The sequence below is a fragment of the Barbus barbus genome (assembly GCF_936440315.1).
Source record: "Barbus barbus genome assembly, chromosome: 34".
NCBI classification, from domain to species: Eukaryota; Metazoa; Chordata; class Actinopteri; order Cypriniformes; family Cyprinidae; genus Barbus; species Barbus barbus.
Window position 1 is genome coordinate 1,705,001 of NC_136762.1, and position 15,173 is coordinate 1,720,173.

The 15,173-nt window shown below is 35.4% G+C and overlaps 1 protein-coding gene across 1 annotated transcript in view; it reads right to left on the bottom strand.

The window, feature by feature from the left end:
• LOC306854474 (eukaryotic translation initiation factor 4 gamma 1-like) overlaps positions 1-15,173 on the bottom strand; it is a 62,451-nt gene that overhangs the window by 18,426 nt on the left and 28,852 nt on the right. The window contains 9 exon segments of the mRNA XM_079392522.1: positions 1,610-1,999; positions 2,877-2,996; positions 3,073-3,206; positions 3,877-4,072; positions 4,350-4,432; positions 5,627-6,902; positions 9,417-9,509; positions 13,259-13,324; positions 13,326-13,402. Of these exon segments, the coding sequence (XP_079248648.1) occupies positions 1,610-1,999; positions 2,877-2,996; positions 3,073-3,206; positions 3,877-4,072; positions 4,350-4,432; positions 5,627-6,902; positions 9,417-9,509; positions 13,259-13,324; positions 13,326-13,402 (2,435 nt within the window).

Sequence of the window (15,173 nt, forward strand, 5' to 3'; positions counted from 1 at the left end):
CCAAACACAGCCACAGCTCTGTTCTGCGTCTGAGCAACATGACGGTGTTTCGTTCCTGAATCAATCAACCATTTAAATGATTCGGTTCAATCGCAATGAATCACTTCTTAACAGTGACTTGATGCCACCTACTGGTGGTTTTAATTTCACATTTACAGTATTTTTAAATTTTTTAACGTTTAACGTTTTATGAATCAAAACATTATTTATTCATGTGTAACTGCAGATTAAAGCATTCCATGTCCTTCAGAGCTGCATTAACAGAGGGTAAATATACCTATTCCACTTCAGGTGCCGTTTATGCGTTTCCTCTACATTGCAAAGAGGATACTGATTTCATTTGTTTGGTAACAGCCCAAATGTCTTATACTAACTGTCTGATTAAATTGAACTCTAATTTAAAAATTCATATATATTTTGTGTCATATATATAAAGAAGTAGTAAATATTAGCATTTTATGTTTAAGTTTAATATAAAATGATTGTATTTGTAATTAATACTCCCTTTTTATTTTAAAATATAATAGTATCACACTTTTTTTTTTCATTTTATTTAAAAAGAAAAATCTAACTAAATAATGTGTTTTGTATAAATACAATAAATAATTATATTTATAAAAAAAAAAAAAAAAAAAAATCTCTCTCCGGGGAGAGAGATTCTCATTCTATGCATGATTATTTTAGGTTCAAGAGTGTGTATTGATTTGGAAACGAGCAGAGTACGGCTGTTTCTGAAGCATGCATCGCCATCTGCTCAGAATCCACTCGAGAAAGAATCGTGATGCATTCGGATAATCTCAGACTCGATTAGGCTTGCTGTGATACTCGGTGCTGACGGTGATACGTCATTTGCCCCCTCACTGTCGTTTAGATTTTTTATAGTAATAAAAATCATTTAGTTCGAGAACAGACACTACAATAAAAAACTAGTGAGTCGAGCTGACTGACAAGAAGAGTGAAGAGAGAGACGAGATGATAGCGGATGATTTAGTTTCAAAAAGAAATGCAAAAGCGCCTGTTTAACAATATTTTGGATTTAAAAAACCTGTTGACTTTTGCGGTTTATCTAAGCTGATTTTGGAAGTTTTTTTAAACATTCGTTTCTTATTTATTTGGTGTTTGCTGATTACTTTATTTAAACTTTGTGCAATTTATTTATCTTATTTTACATCAAGGTATATGCCGTGCCTCCAAGCTTTCTAATTTGTTTTGCTAATAAACGCTCTGTTTCTTATTTATTTGGTTTCACAATGTTTGCTGATTTTCAGTTTTGTATACCTATGTGTGGCATTTGTTATTTTAGGCATATAACATGGTGTATTTTTATTGGTTTTGTTAATAAAAGTTCTATTAGTTTGACATTGTATGTTTGTTGTTGCTTGAATTGAATCGATGCCGAATTGCTGCTAATTTGAAAAGTGAGGAAACGAGGGAAAACTCAAACGATAATTTTTTTGGCCATTTCACCAAACCCTACTATGCACCTTAAGCAGAAGCGCTATAATTATGTTGTATTTTGTGTACAATGATAATAAAGCATTCTATTGTATTCCACGGTGATCCTGGTATTAATTTACTCAAAGCAGAGCTGCGTTTGGCTCGCACTCACCCCCATCAGGCAGCGGCACATGTTGGCGTAGGCGACGGAGAAGTTGGGCTCAGAGATGGCCTTCTCGAAGATGAGGTCGATGACTCCCTTCAGACGCTCCTCGGTGTCGATGGTGAACTCGGTCACCTGCTTCATCAGCGGCTGGAACATCTGCGGCGTCAGTTTGTTCAACACGCTCCGCACACGCTTGAACAGCTCCTGTGTCTTCAGGAACTCGGGTTCGTCCTCGACGGCGTCGACGTGGCCGCTGCGCTTCACCGTCGGCTTCCAGGCCTTCTCCGCTTTATTCAGCTGCACGTTTTCGGTGAGAGAAACGCTGGCGATGATCTTCCGCGGCTCCTTCCCGCGCTGGCCTTGACCTGAACGACGAGGACCGCTCAGACCGGACGGCTAGGGAGACGGGGAAAGATTATATTTAACTAAATAAATTAGATTTATTTATTTACATATACACTTTTATTTATAATGTAATTTATTTTATTGAAATAAATTATAATTTATGTTGAATCAATTATTTTTATGCCATGTCAGCAGCAATAAAAATATTAAGTAAATTATTCATAATTTGTTTCATTAAAATAATAAACTATTTATTTTAATTCATTAATTGAATTATAGCAAGTTAATTTTTTTTTTTATTAAATTTTTAAATGAATTAAAAATTAACAAATTATAATTTATTGTATTGAAATAAATGACAAATAAATCATTCATTCGAATTAATTATTTACTATTAGTACTATTTACTATTAATAATGATTATAATTATATATTACATATAATAATAATCTGGGGAAATTTAAATAAATTAATACAAATAATTTATTTATTTTTAATTTATTATTTTTTTTTAGCTCCATGGCAGCAGCAAGGCTATTGTAAAAACAAATTAAAGTAAATAATTTCTCATTTATTTTAGTAAAATTTATTAAATTACTTATTTTCCTTTATTTATTTATAATGTTTACCACCACGACAGCAGTAAGGCTATCATTAAATTTTTTTACAAAATTAAAATAAAATATCATTTATTTTATTAAAATAATAATTTATTTTAATTTATTTATAACGCCATGGCAAAGACTATTATAAAAAAAATTAAATAAAATTGTTACTTAAAAACACATTCAGGCGATACGCTTTTAAAACACAAAAGTTAAACATTCCCCTGAATAAAAATATTGTCTATTTACATTTAAAAAAGTACAGTCTAGTAAAATATAAACACAAAAGCATGCGTTCCGTTGAGGTTGCCATGGAAACTGACCGGGCCACGCCCACCGGCTGATGGACGGCCGAGATTAGCAAACGAAGGCGTGAAATCTGGACCGCAGTTCATTCCGGTTAAACGACTCGGATCCAGCTGCCGCAGAGGAGTTTTATTGGCCTGCAGAGAGAGAAAGCCATGTCAATGCATCAGGTGTGTGTGTGTGTGTGTGTGTGTGTGTGAGAGCCTCAGCTACCTTATCCAGCACCACGTCTGAGATCTGCGGCAGACCCTCGGGTTTGTTCATGCTGGCGCTGATGAACTGGAAGCCGAGCAGAAACTCTCGGTCGTATTTCTTCTTCTCCTCGGGGTTCAGCGGTTTCCATTGTTCTGTGGGAAACAAGGACAGCTTTATTAGTGATTCTGGTTCATCATCAAATAGTTAAACCGAATCCATGATTATGCATATAATGCAATTTATTTTTAAATCGGACAGTGTCATTCCTGAAATGCAGATTTTTTAACTGATGAGCAACTTTTAACAAAACAAGCACATTTCCTCCATTTTTTCATGCAAGTCATCAGCTTGGATGCTTTATTTAAAAAGAATTTAAAGAGAGGCATTTTGTATTTTTCGGAAGTTTATTTCCTACCACAATTAATGAAGAGTTGACTAAAATAATTTTAACATTATTTTAAATAAATAAGTTATTGTAAACAATGCATAAACACAAAATATGTGCATGTGTGTGTTTTGGATACAGTGTTATTTTAGCATCAGTGAGATACTATTATAGTTTGTATGTAGTTTTTATTTTTATATATTTTGGTTTTCTCATTTTTATTAGTATTATTTAGTGCTGGACAATGATTAATCGCGATTAATCGCATCCAAAATAAATGTTTTTGTGTACATAATATATGTGTGTACTGTGTATATTTATAATGTATACATAAATACACATTTATGTATGCATTATATACATAATGTATACATTACATGTATACATTATGTATATACAAGTCCAGCACCACTGAAATGAATCAGACGCTCATTTACCTTCTTTATACTGGTATTTCTGTTCAGTGGGTGAACTCGGGGTGGGACTCTGAGGTTTGATGTTTTCAGCATCAAGTTTATCTTCTTTCTCCTCCCACGTCTCATCCACTTCCTCTGCAGGGGGCGGGGCCACTGGGGCGGTGCTCTCTGGCTCCGCCTTCACTGGGGGTGTGGCCTCTGGCTCAGGTGGTGTGGGCTTTAACACAAGACAACAGGTCACTTTCACCTTAATCATATGTAGAAATATTTTAATTATCCCTCACTTTAACACAGAATCGTTCCATACTAGAAGAAAGTAAAATCTGTAACATTATATGGCTTGAATTTTGTGAAATCTGTATTTTCAGAATGTCTTGGATTCGCATCGCTCACAGCAATTCAATAGCTTTGCATAAAATGTAAACGTACAGGCCTTGAACTACTTTATTATTGAATACAAAGAAACCGTTTCTGGCATCAAACCGTTCACAGACCTCTTTAAAGGCATCAAGCAGATCTCCCGCCTCCTTCTTGTTCAGGTCTTTCATTTTTCTCTTCTTCTTTGGCACAGAAACCGCTGCAAACACACAAACACAGAAAATAAATGCACTATTATTACAATTATGCAAACATTAAGTGTTGGTTTACCATTTAGGCTGCATCCGAAATCACGTACTTCCCTACTATGTAGTAGGCGAAACAAAATAATACATCTGAATTAACAGCATTCATAAAATAGCATGCAAAAAGTCCCAAAATTACCCACTATTGTACGCATCTACAAACACTGTTGCCAAGGCAACATTTCAAATTTGTTGAAGTACTAAAGTTACTAAAACAAACTGAAAGATTTTAGAAAAAAGACTACATGATAAAATCACAAACTAAAAAAATAAAAACTGTTAAAAAAAATGAATTCAAAATATAAATACTATAATCGTATTTACATGATACTAAATTACTATATTATGTTACAAAACAATTTTTTGTTTACGCAACGCACACTATAGCTCCCCTTTTAGCAAAATACTAAGTACTTAGTGTTGGTGTTTTTAACTACAAATAAACTACTGAAATGTGAAATAAAATATAAATATTAGATGAAAAACTATTCGACGAAACAAACATTTTAGTTAGTTTCCAAAGGCAACATTTAAAATTGTTGTCTAAGTTAAAGTACTGAAGTTACTAAAATGGAAACTGAAATAAAAATATAAAAATAATAATAAATAAAACAAAAAAACAAAAATAAATAATCAAAATATTAATAAATACTATAAGTGTGCATAAATAATACTAAAATTGCACCGGTAATATATGTCACAAACATTAATTTTTAGTTTATGCAACGCACACTATAGCTCCCCTTGTGGCCACACTTCAGAAATGTAGTGTTATTTTTTAACTAAAACTGCTGAAAACAGAAATATTAGATGATAAACTTCAAATATACTTGAACATGTATTTCAGTTAGTTGCCAAGGCAACATTTCAAATTTTCAAGTTAAAATACTAGTTGATAAAACTAAAAATGAAATAAAAATAAAAATAAAAAAACATTATAAAAAAAGTAATAAAATTACAATTTAAAAAAACACAAACAAAATATAAAAATAGTAGTTAATTCAAAATATTAATACTATAACTGTAAATGAAAAAACTGGCACCATGTATATTTGACATTTTACAACATCTGGATTCACATACTAGCATACAAATGATAAAAATAGTAAAAGTACTATGCTGTTGTGAGATTGTCTTACGACTCATACCTTGCATAGAACTCTCAGAGGGAGTGGTCTGTGTAGTGGGCGTGTCCTCTCGCCCTTCCGACGGAGGGGGCGTGGCTTTAGAAACAACCTCTGAAGGGGCAGTGGCTTCCTTGAAAAGTGGTTTGGGGGTTTCCTTGGCAGCAAGTGAAGGTGTTTCCTCGACAACAGGAGGAGTTTTGACAGGAGTCTCCTTGACAACAGCCTCCTGGGTGACCTGCGTAAGCATTTCTGCATCAACAGGTGTAGGCGTTTCCTTGGCAACCACAGGAGCAGCCGTCTCCTTGACGACTGGAGCAGCAGTCTCCTTGACAACCAGAGGGGTAGGTTCCATGACGACAGGAGGTGCTGGCTCCATGACGACAAGAGGGGGTGGCTCCATGACGACAGGAGGGGGTGGCTCCATGACGACAGGAGGGGGTGGCTCCATGACGACAGGAGGGGCAGGCTCCATGACGACAGGAGGGGCAGGCTCCATGACGACAGGAGGGGCAGGCTCCATGACGACAGGAGGGGCAGGCTCCATGAAGACAGGAGGGGCAGGCTCCATGAAGACAGGAGGGGCAGGCTCCATGACGACAGGAGGGGCAGGCTCCATGACGACAGGAGGGGCAGGCTCCATGACGACAGGAGGGGCAGGCTCCTTGACGACAGGAGGGGCAGGCTCCTTGACGACAGGAGCGGGGGTCTCCTTGACGATAGGAGCGGGGGTCTCCTTGACGACAGGAGCGGGGGTCTCCTTGACGACAGGAGGGGTAGGCTCCTTGACAATAGGAGCTGGCACTTCCTTAACAACAGCAACGGGAGTCTCTTTTACAACCTGCGGAGGGATTTCTTTGACAGTCCTATCAGGGATATCGGCGGTAACCGGCAGCGCTTCTTTCGCGATGTCCGGCTCGGCGATAGGACTGACATCTCTGTGGGCGGAGCCTGCCAGGACACCGTTAAACAGCTGGAGCTCTTCGGGTTGCACTATTGGTGATTCCAGCGTGGTCTCTGCCTGGGGGGCGGCGACAGGCAGAGTTACAGTCACAGGCCCCTCTTCTTTGCTTGTAGTGAGTGTGGCTTCGGCACCATTCAAGGAAGGCAGTTCCACGACAGTGGGTGTGGTGTGGGCGTCGTCTGCAGGTGCTGGGGGTGGAGCATCTACTGTATCACTTATCGGACTGGTAGGGGGTGGAGTCGGCGGGGAATCGGGTATCGGGCTTTCGCCTGGAGGGATGGGAAACTCCATTCTGGTTGTCATGGTGACTGCAGGTGTGGCGTTGTCACCGTTGGGCTGCGTGTTTTTTTTATGCAAAAATGAAAATGTATTAATTGTAAAGTCATTTGGACTGAGTACATAATGACAAAACGTTATTTTCAGTTTACACAAAAATTAAAATTATAAGTAATTTGGTCTGACGTGAGTGAGTAAATGGTGACAAAACATTAATTTTTAGTAAAAAAAAAAAAAAAAAAAAAAAAACATTATTTGGACTGATGTGAGGAAAGGACAACAAAATGTTCATTTTTACTTATGTAATTTGGACTGACATGACAGTGAATGATGACAAAACGCAAAAATTAAAATGATTAACAAGTCATCTTGACCGACATGAGTGAGTAAATGTTAGTATTTAATTTACGCAAAAAAAGTAATTTGAAAAAATAAATAACTCATTTAAACTGACAACATGAGTGTAAATGACAATTTTAATTTAAGCAAAAATTTAAATTATTGATAAATCATTAAAACCAACATGAGAGTGAATTAACAAAACTTTAATTTCTAGTTAATGCAAAAATTAATTATTATTTAAGTCATTGACATGAGAGTAAGTAAATGATGAAGAAACGTTCATTTTTTTTAGTTTACGCAAAAATTTAAATGATTAATAAATCATGAAAACCAACATGAGAGTAAATTAACAAAACATTAATTTCTACCTTACGCAAAAATGGAAATTATTTACAAGTCATTTGCACCAACATGAGAGCGAGTACAAAATGTTGAATTTTAGTTTATGCATTTTTTATTTTATTATCTGGATTGACATGGGAGTGAGAGAATAACGATAAAATGTTCATTTTTAGTTAATGCAAAATTAAAAATAAGTAATTTGGACCAACATTAGAGTGAGTGACAACCTTAATTTTAATTTTATGCAAAATTAAAAAGTCATTTAGACTGTTTTGTCATTTACTCCAGTTTTGTCATTCACTTTTAGTTCAAGTCATTTGAACTGGAATGAGATTTGAGTAAATAAAATTTAAATGTTTAGTTTATGCAAAAATTAAAATTGTAAGTCATTTGGACTTGATGACAAAACATTCACTTTTAAGTAAGGCTGCCCTCTAATAGTCGACTAACCGTTAGTCAAACAGAAGAGGCTTGGTCGACCAAAATTGTATTAGGTTACAGAAAAAAAAACAAAAAAAAAAAACACACACAGGCAAAGTCACGCAGTCCGAGACGAACAGATCGTTAATGGCTGCTCTTCGAGGTAATACATCGAGCAGGACATCCAAATTCTTGCCTATCATTCATCGACCTCAAATATGGCTTATCTGAAATATGTACGTATTAGCAACTTTACATGGCCGCTCAATCTAATGCTAACCTAGAGAAATGTGCGCTATAGTGTTTGGAGCTGAACAGTAGCTCACTGCAGGACAGAAGGAGGCGCCAGTGCGGTTATTTTCTCTTAAAATACTCCCTCATTTTTACTCATAAAGATAAGAGTAATAAGTCTTTCAAATCTGTAAAGACTCGTTTGTTTGTGTGCACTCAAAATAACAACAAAACATTGCACATTTGTAATATAATGAAAGCAAACAGGATGTGCTTTTTTTTCCGTCTCGGTCTCCGTGAATTTCAGCGCAAAACTCCATGTATATCTTTGCCTTACAGACATTATTAAACAATATGTGACCCTGGACCACAAAATCAGTCTTAAGTGTCAATTTTTCGAAATTGAGATTTCTACATCATCTGAAAGCTGAATGAATAATCTTTCCATTGATGTATGGTTTGTTATGATCGGACAATATTTGTCTGAGATACAACTATTTGAAAATCTGGAATCTGAGGGAGCAAAAAAATCTAAATATTGAGAAAATCTCCTTTAAAGTTGTTCAAATGAAGTTCTTAGCAATGCATATTACTAATCAAAAATGAAGTTTTGATATATTTACGGTAGAAAATTAACAAAATATCTTCATGGAACATGATCTTAATATCCTAATTATTTTTGGCATAAAAGAACAATTATAATTGTGACCCATGCAGTGTATTGTTGCGATTGCTACAAATATACCTGTTACTCATGACTGCTCTTGTGCTGCAGGAACACATTTATCTAGACATAGTGAAACCATGAACCAATTCAAATGGAAAACAATATTCTCAGATTATGTAATTCATATGAAACATGCATACAGGCGCGTCCTGCGGAGATGACGAGTCAGTGTTACCGACTTCATCTCTTAAACCGAAACAAAGAAAGCACTATTTTATCAAATTATAAGTGTGTTAATGCAGCCTCCTCTCTGTTGACACATTCACAGTCATTACTTCTGCCGGTGTGCTGTGGCAAGCTTTATGCGTGGGCTAGAGCTCTTATTAGGCTATGTTGGCAATTAAAGATTTATTAATAAACGTGCGATTAGTTGACAAATGCTTAAAATTAACAGTCGACCAGAAAAATCCTTAATCGAGGGCAGCCCTACTTTTAAATCATCTGGACGGACTTGAGTGTGAGTAAATGATGAGGAAGCGATGATTTTCTTGGTTCAGGTGTGTGTCAAGTACCTGTGGAGGCGTGGGTGTGGAGCCACTTCGACCTCCTGACATGATCTCTTCTGTGATGTCACGTCCTCCCTGATTAGGGTCTCTGATCCGGATCTAGAGAGACATTTAGCACACGTAACAGAAGAAATGAGAACATGGCTGAGAGAGACTTTAACATGCAGCACAAGGAAAAGACTAAAGCACAAATAAGTCACGATATAAACAAGAGACAAACAACAGTGAGTGATTTAACCCAAGAAGCATTTCTCAGTGCTGTGAGAAAAAATATGCTACGAATGCCCCTGACACACACACACACACACAGCGCAGTACCTTATAAAGAAGTAAATGCACAACCGCCTGGAAACTTTCCGCACAAATTCAAATCTGACTGTTTGTCCAACTTATCTGCACTTTACGCAATGAATAATACATTGACTTGCCAGCTCTCCGAGGCAAACGCACACACACACACACACACACACACATACACGCATGAGGCAGCACATTCCCTACCTTCCTCCCCTCGGACGGAGAGGTTGAGTTCTGCTAGGCCCGGCTCATCCTGGGGCTGGAGTTTAAACTCAGCCTAACTTGGACACACTAAAGTGGGCAGCACATTCACACACGGCCTGGGCCGACGTGGGCCTCAAACTCTCTCTCTCTCACGTACAGGAGAGGAGGGAAAGAAAAACAGTGAGAGAGAGAGAGAGAGAGAGGTCTGGCCTTGTGAAATGAGGTGCACAAGAATGTGGAACGCCCACCACACCGAACAGAGAGAGAGAGAGAGGAGAGAGAGAGGAGAGAGGAGAGAGAGAGAGAGAGAGAGAGAGAGAGAGAGAGGAGAGAGAGGAGAGAGAGAGAGAGAGAGAGAGAGAGAGAGAGAGAGATGGGTGGAGACTAAGAGCCACGTGGAGCGACAGAACTGAACCGAATGACTTTACAGAGACACTGAGAGTTGGGGACTTTTTATTCCGCAAGACCGCATTGAATTGATCTAAAGTGACCCTGAAGACATTTGTAATGTTTCAAAAGATTTCCATTTCAAATAAATGCTGTTCTTTTGAACTTTCTATTCATCTGTGAATCCTGAAAAAAAAGTATCTCAGGTTCCAAAAAAATATTAAGCAGCACAGTTTGAACATTGATAATAAATCATATATTAGAATGATTTCTGAAGATCATGTGACACTGAAGACTGGAGTAATGATGCTGAAAATACAGCTGCAGATCACAGAAATAAATTACAGTTTAACATACATTCACATAGAAAACAGATATTTTAAACTGTAATAATATTTCACTATTTTTAATCAAATAAATGCAATCTTGCTGAGCAAAAGACTCAATTTTTCTACTACTTAAATCTAAAATAAACCAGATTATCAGTCACTGCTCAAAATTAAATGTGATCAACATTAAATCTGATTCTGAATGACTCAGCTTTATGAAAGTCAATCGTTATTTGAGGATACCATAAAAAATAAAATAGAAATAAAAACAAAATTATCTTATAAAACAGCATTTATTAACTCCAAATTAACGTTTGAATTAATAATTCTAATTTTTGTTTACATTAAGTTTTTCATCTAATATTTTTATTTTATTTCAACAAACAAAATGTTTTTAATAGTTTTAATATTCGGTAATAATCCTGGTTGCAGTCAGTGTTTGGTCAGTTACTCAAAAAAAAAAAGTAATGAATTACTAGTTACTAATTACATTTTCAACAGTGTAATTAGATTACTGTACTAATTACTCTCTCTAAACAGTACTGAATTACTCATTACTAATTATTTTCAACAGTAAATCCCACACCAGCCTTGACCAGCTGAACAAACAAAGACCTGAAACTGCTCTTTTAATTCTTTCAAACAAATAATATAAAATTGCATACATTATTCTGAAAGTATTTAAAGGGACAAGGTCACATTAAAAACATTTTAACATCAGATGTTGAATCTACTGTTTTTTATATACTAATGTCTTAACTCTAGGAGTAACTGTAATTAAATAACATAAAAATTAAGAGTAAGCCCTTGCTTCAAAAGGAAAAACTTACTTTCAAGGGAACGGTAAATAAATGAATGAATGACTTGGCAATGTATCACATTCACACCCAACCCTGCAGTTCTCTCTCTCTCTCTCTCTCTCTCTCTTTTCTCAGTTTCTATTCCTCTGAAATGAAACCTCGCTGACGGCCGAGAGCGAGACTCGAGGACTCAAAGTCCACCGGTCCAGCTGTGAGCTTCCAGAAAGCCTGATAACAGCACACTAACATCACACACTAAACCGCTGATGCTCAAAAAAACCCATTAAACTATTCAAAATCGATGATTATAAGCAAAAAACCAATGTGGTCAAAAATTGACTGCAAAATAACCAGATGAGTACAAATATCTACACTGCCGCTCAGAAGTTTGGGATCAGTAAGTAGTTTAATGTTAAAGAAGTTTCTTCTGCTCATCAAGGCTGTATCTATTTGATCAAAAATACAGTAAAAATAGTGAAATATTATTGCAATTTAAAATAGCTGTTTTCTATGAGAATATGTGTTAAACTGTAATTTATTTCTGTGATCAAATCTGTATTTTCAGCATCATTACTCCAGTCTTCAGTGTCACATGATCTTCAGAAATCATAATAATATACTGATTTATAATCATTGTTGAAACCGTTGTGCTGTGCCAGCAGGTGGCAGCAGGTCACTGTTAATAAGTGATTCATTGCGATTGAACCGAATCTTTTAAACGGTTGATTCATTCAGGAACGAAACACTGACATGTTGCTTTGTTTGGAATTATTTTTGTTGGCGAAAGAGCACAAAAAGAGTTGAAAGACAATCTATTAATGAATCAGTTCATTATTTCAATAATCAACACTTAAATGAAAACTATATAAACTTCACTTAAATTGCACACAAGGCTTTTTATAATCAACTTCTTCATGATATAATTGTTTCTAATCATGGTTAAAATATAACCATTTCAACAGGGCTGTAATAAATATGCTTTCATTAAAAGATTTATTCAAACATACATTGGATAATGATGACAACAGTTTAAGTCATAATAAAATGAATATGTAATCAGTCAATGATTTTGACACTCCAAATCTATTTTGGCAGAAACCGAAAATTCATTTGTGGCCGAATACTTTTGGTGCATCACTAGGACAAACCAAACCAAAAGATATTAAAATGCCAAGAAACCACCATCCAAAGACAGCCTCAGAAAACAAGTTATGTTGAAAATGTTAAGTAAAAATATACAGGTGAAGAATAAAAAAAATAAAGAACAAAAGACAAATTAAATAAAAGTTAATTAAATATTAGAAAGAGACAAAAATAAGAAAACAAAAAAGAAAAATGTATAAATTAAATAAGAAAAATAAATTAATTAAAAATAAAGGGAAAAAAAAAGTCAGAAAAAGAAATAAAGAAAAAGACTTAAATTACATAAAACAAACAAATATACACAAAGAAAGAAAATTATAAAGAAAAATTAAAAAATCTTTGCAAACTGTTCAGAAATAGGAAACACATTCATAATAAACGTGCATTTGTTGCACATAAATGAATTCTTCACATCACCCAGTCTCTTCAAAGCCTTAATTTGTCAGTTTTGTTTCAGCATGAAATTAACAAATTCATCTGGATAGATGATATACGGCTCACTAGAGCAAATTATTGTTAATTCAGAAATAAATTGCTGATAAAAATGTCAAATTAACAACCTTGACTGCTTAATTTCTGATACAGTGAGAGATGCAAGACCGATGTACATGAGAAAGAAATATTAAGAGAAACAAAGGCCACAGAAAGCACCGAAGCTCCAGATGCAGAAGACGGATGGATGCCTTACCTGCTTGCGTTCCCGTCTGGGCGGAGCTTGCTGTGGTGGAGGGGGCGGAGCCTGTTGCTGCTGGGGGGGCGGGGTTCATGATGGTGACAGGCGCCTGGGCAACAGGGGGCGTGAACTGGGGCTGGGCGGCATAATACGCCCCAGCTGGAAACAAAAATCTCAAAACTTTCAATCTGTGATCACTCAATTCAGATTCACAAATCTCTGGGGTCACCTGAGGTGAACTCTCACAAAACGCTGAACGGTCAGTGACTCTTAGCCTGGTAAACGCGTACACACACACACACACACACATACAACACCCTCCTTTAGCAAACACACAATCAGTCACAGCCAAATTTATATTTGAACTGCACACCCTCCGAAAACAGCCACGCTCTCATCTGCTTAAGCACTGGTGGTCTGTACAATAGAGTCGTTTTAATTTCCTTAAAGAGACAGTTACGGCAAAAACAGGGTTCTTACACATTTTCCATTTCAAAATTCAATACTTTTCCAGACTCAAATTTTCAAACCTCTCAGTAGATTTTCGGACCATATTTGTGACCCTGGAGCACAAAAGCAGTCATGAGTAACACAGGTATATTTGTAGCAATAGCCAACAATACATTGTATGGATCAAAATTATATATTTCTCTTTTATGCCAAAAATCATTAGGATATTAAGATCATGTTCCATGAAGATATTTAGTAAATTTCCTACCATAAATATATCAAAACTTCATTTTTGATTAGTAATATGCATTGCTAAGAACTTCATTTGAACAACTTTAAAGGAGATTTTCTCAATATTTAGATTTTTTTGCTCCCTCAGATTCCAGATTTTCAAATAGTTGTATCTCAGACAAATATTGTCCTGTCATAACAAACCATACATCAATGGAAAGATTGTTTATTCAGCTTTCAGATGCATCATAAATCTAAAATTTAAAAAAATTGACCCTCATGACTGGTTTTGTGGTCAAGGGTCACATTTAACATAAATGGTTCATACAGCACTATTTTCAGCTTTATATTTGGTATATATTATAGTCATCTGTAAATATTTGTATATTTTGTTTTACATTGATTTTCTACATGACTATTCACATGCGCATGGGAATTTTTTGCATGTTTGCGTATTATAATTTCCTTTGTGCATCACTGCCATCTTACTGTGAATAAAGTGAGAGCATGGCTGCACATGAATTAACAGATATCTACCTGCTCAAAATTGGGCTTTCCTTATGGTAGTCCAAAAAAAAAAATTGCGAAAGTAAAAAAAGCATAAAATTATTCAAACCATAACTTTTCACTTACTGTTGCACTTGTGTATAAGGTTAGGTGACAAAGTGATTTGATTTGAAAATCAAAAAATACTAAATTTAATTTATCATGGAATGATGACTACATGAAGATTCTTCAAACCTTTACTTGGTATTCACTAAAAAATGAAAAATAATAACATGACTGAGTAAATACTGACAATTTTTATTTGGAACTAATTTATTGTGCATATTTATTCTTTTTTGATCTATTGCATTTTATATTATAATTTTTTTTGTTACATTATTCAAACCGTATGCAAAACAAAAATGTCAAAAGTAGTACTTTACTATTGAAATATATATATTTTAAATTTATTGTGCATATTTATTCCATTTTAATCTATTGTATTTTATTTTATTACTGATTATTATTTTAATTAACTGTCATGTACTTTAAAATTCTATCACTGTACTTTCGTTTGCAACACAAATTTCAAAAGCAGTACTTTACGATTTAAATTAAATTATGAAAAACTCTACAAACTTATCTAACCTGAGCATATGGACACTTTTAACAGCTCTGATTGGTTGCTTTTTCCTCTAGTCACCCTATATCTTTCAACCCAAGCCCACTCACTTTACTGAGGGAGCATTGTTGACCAGAGCGA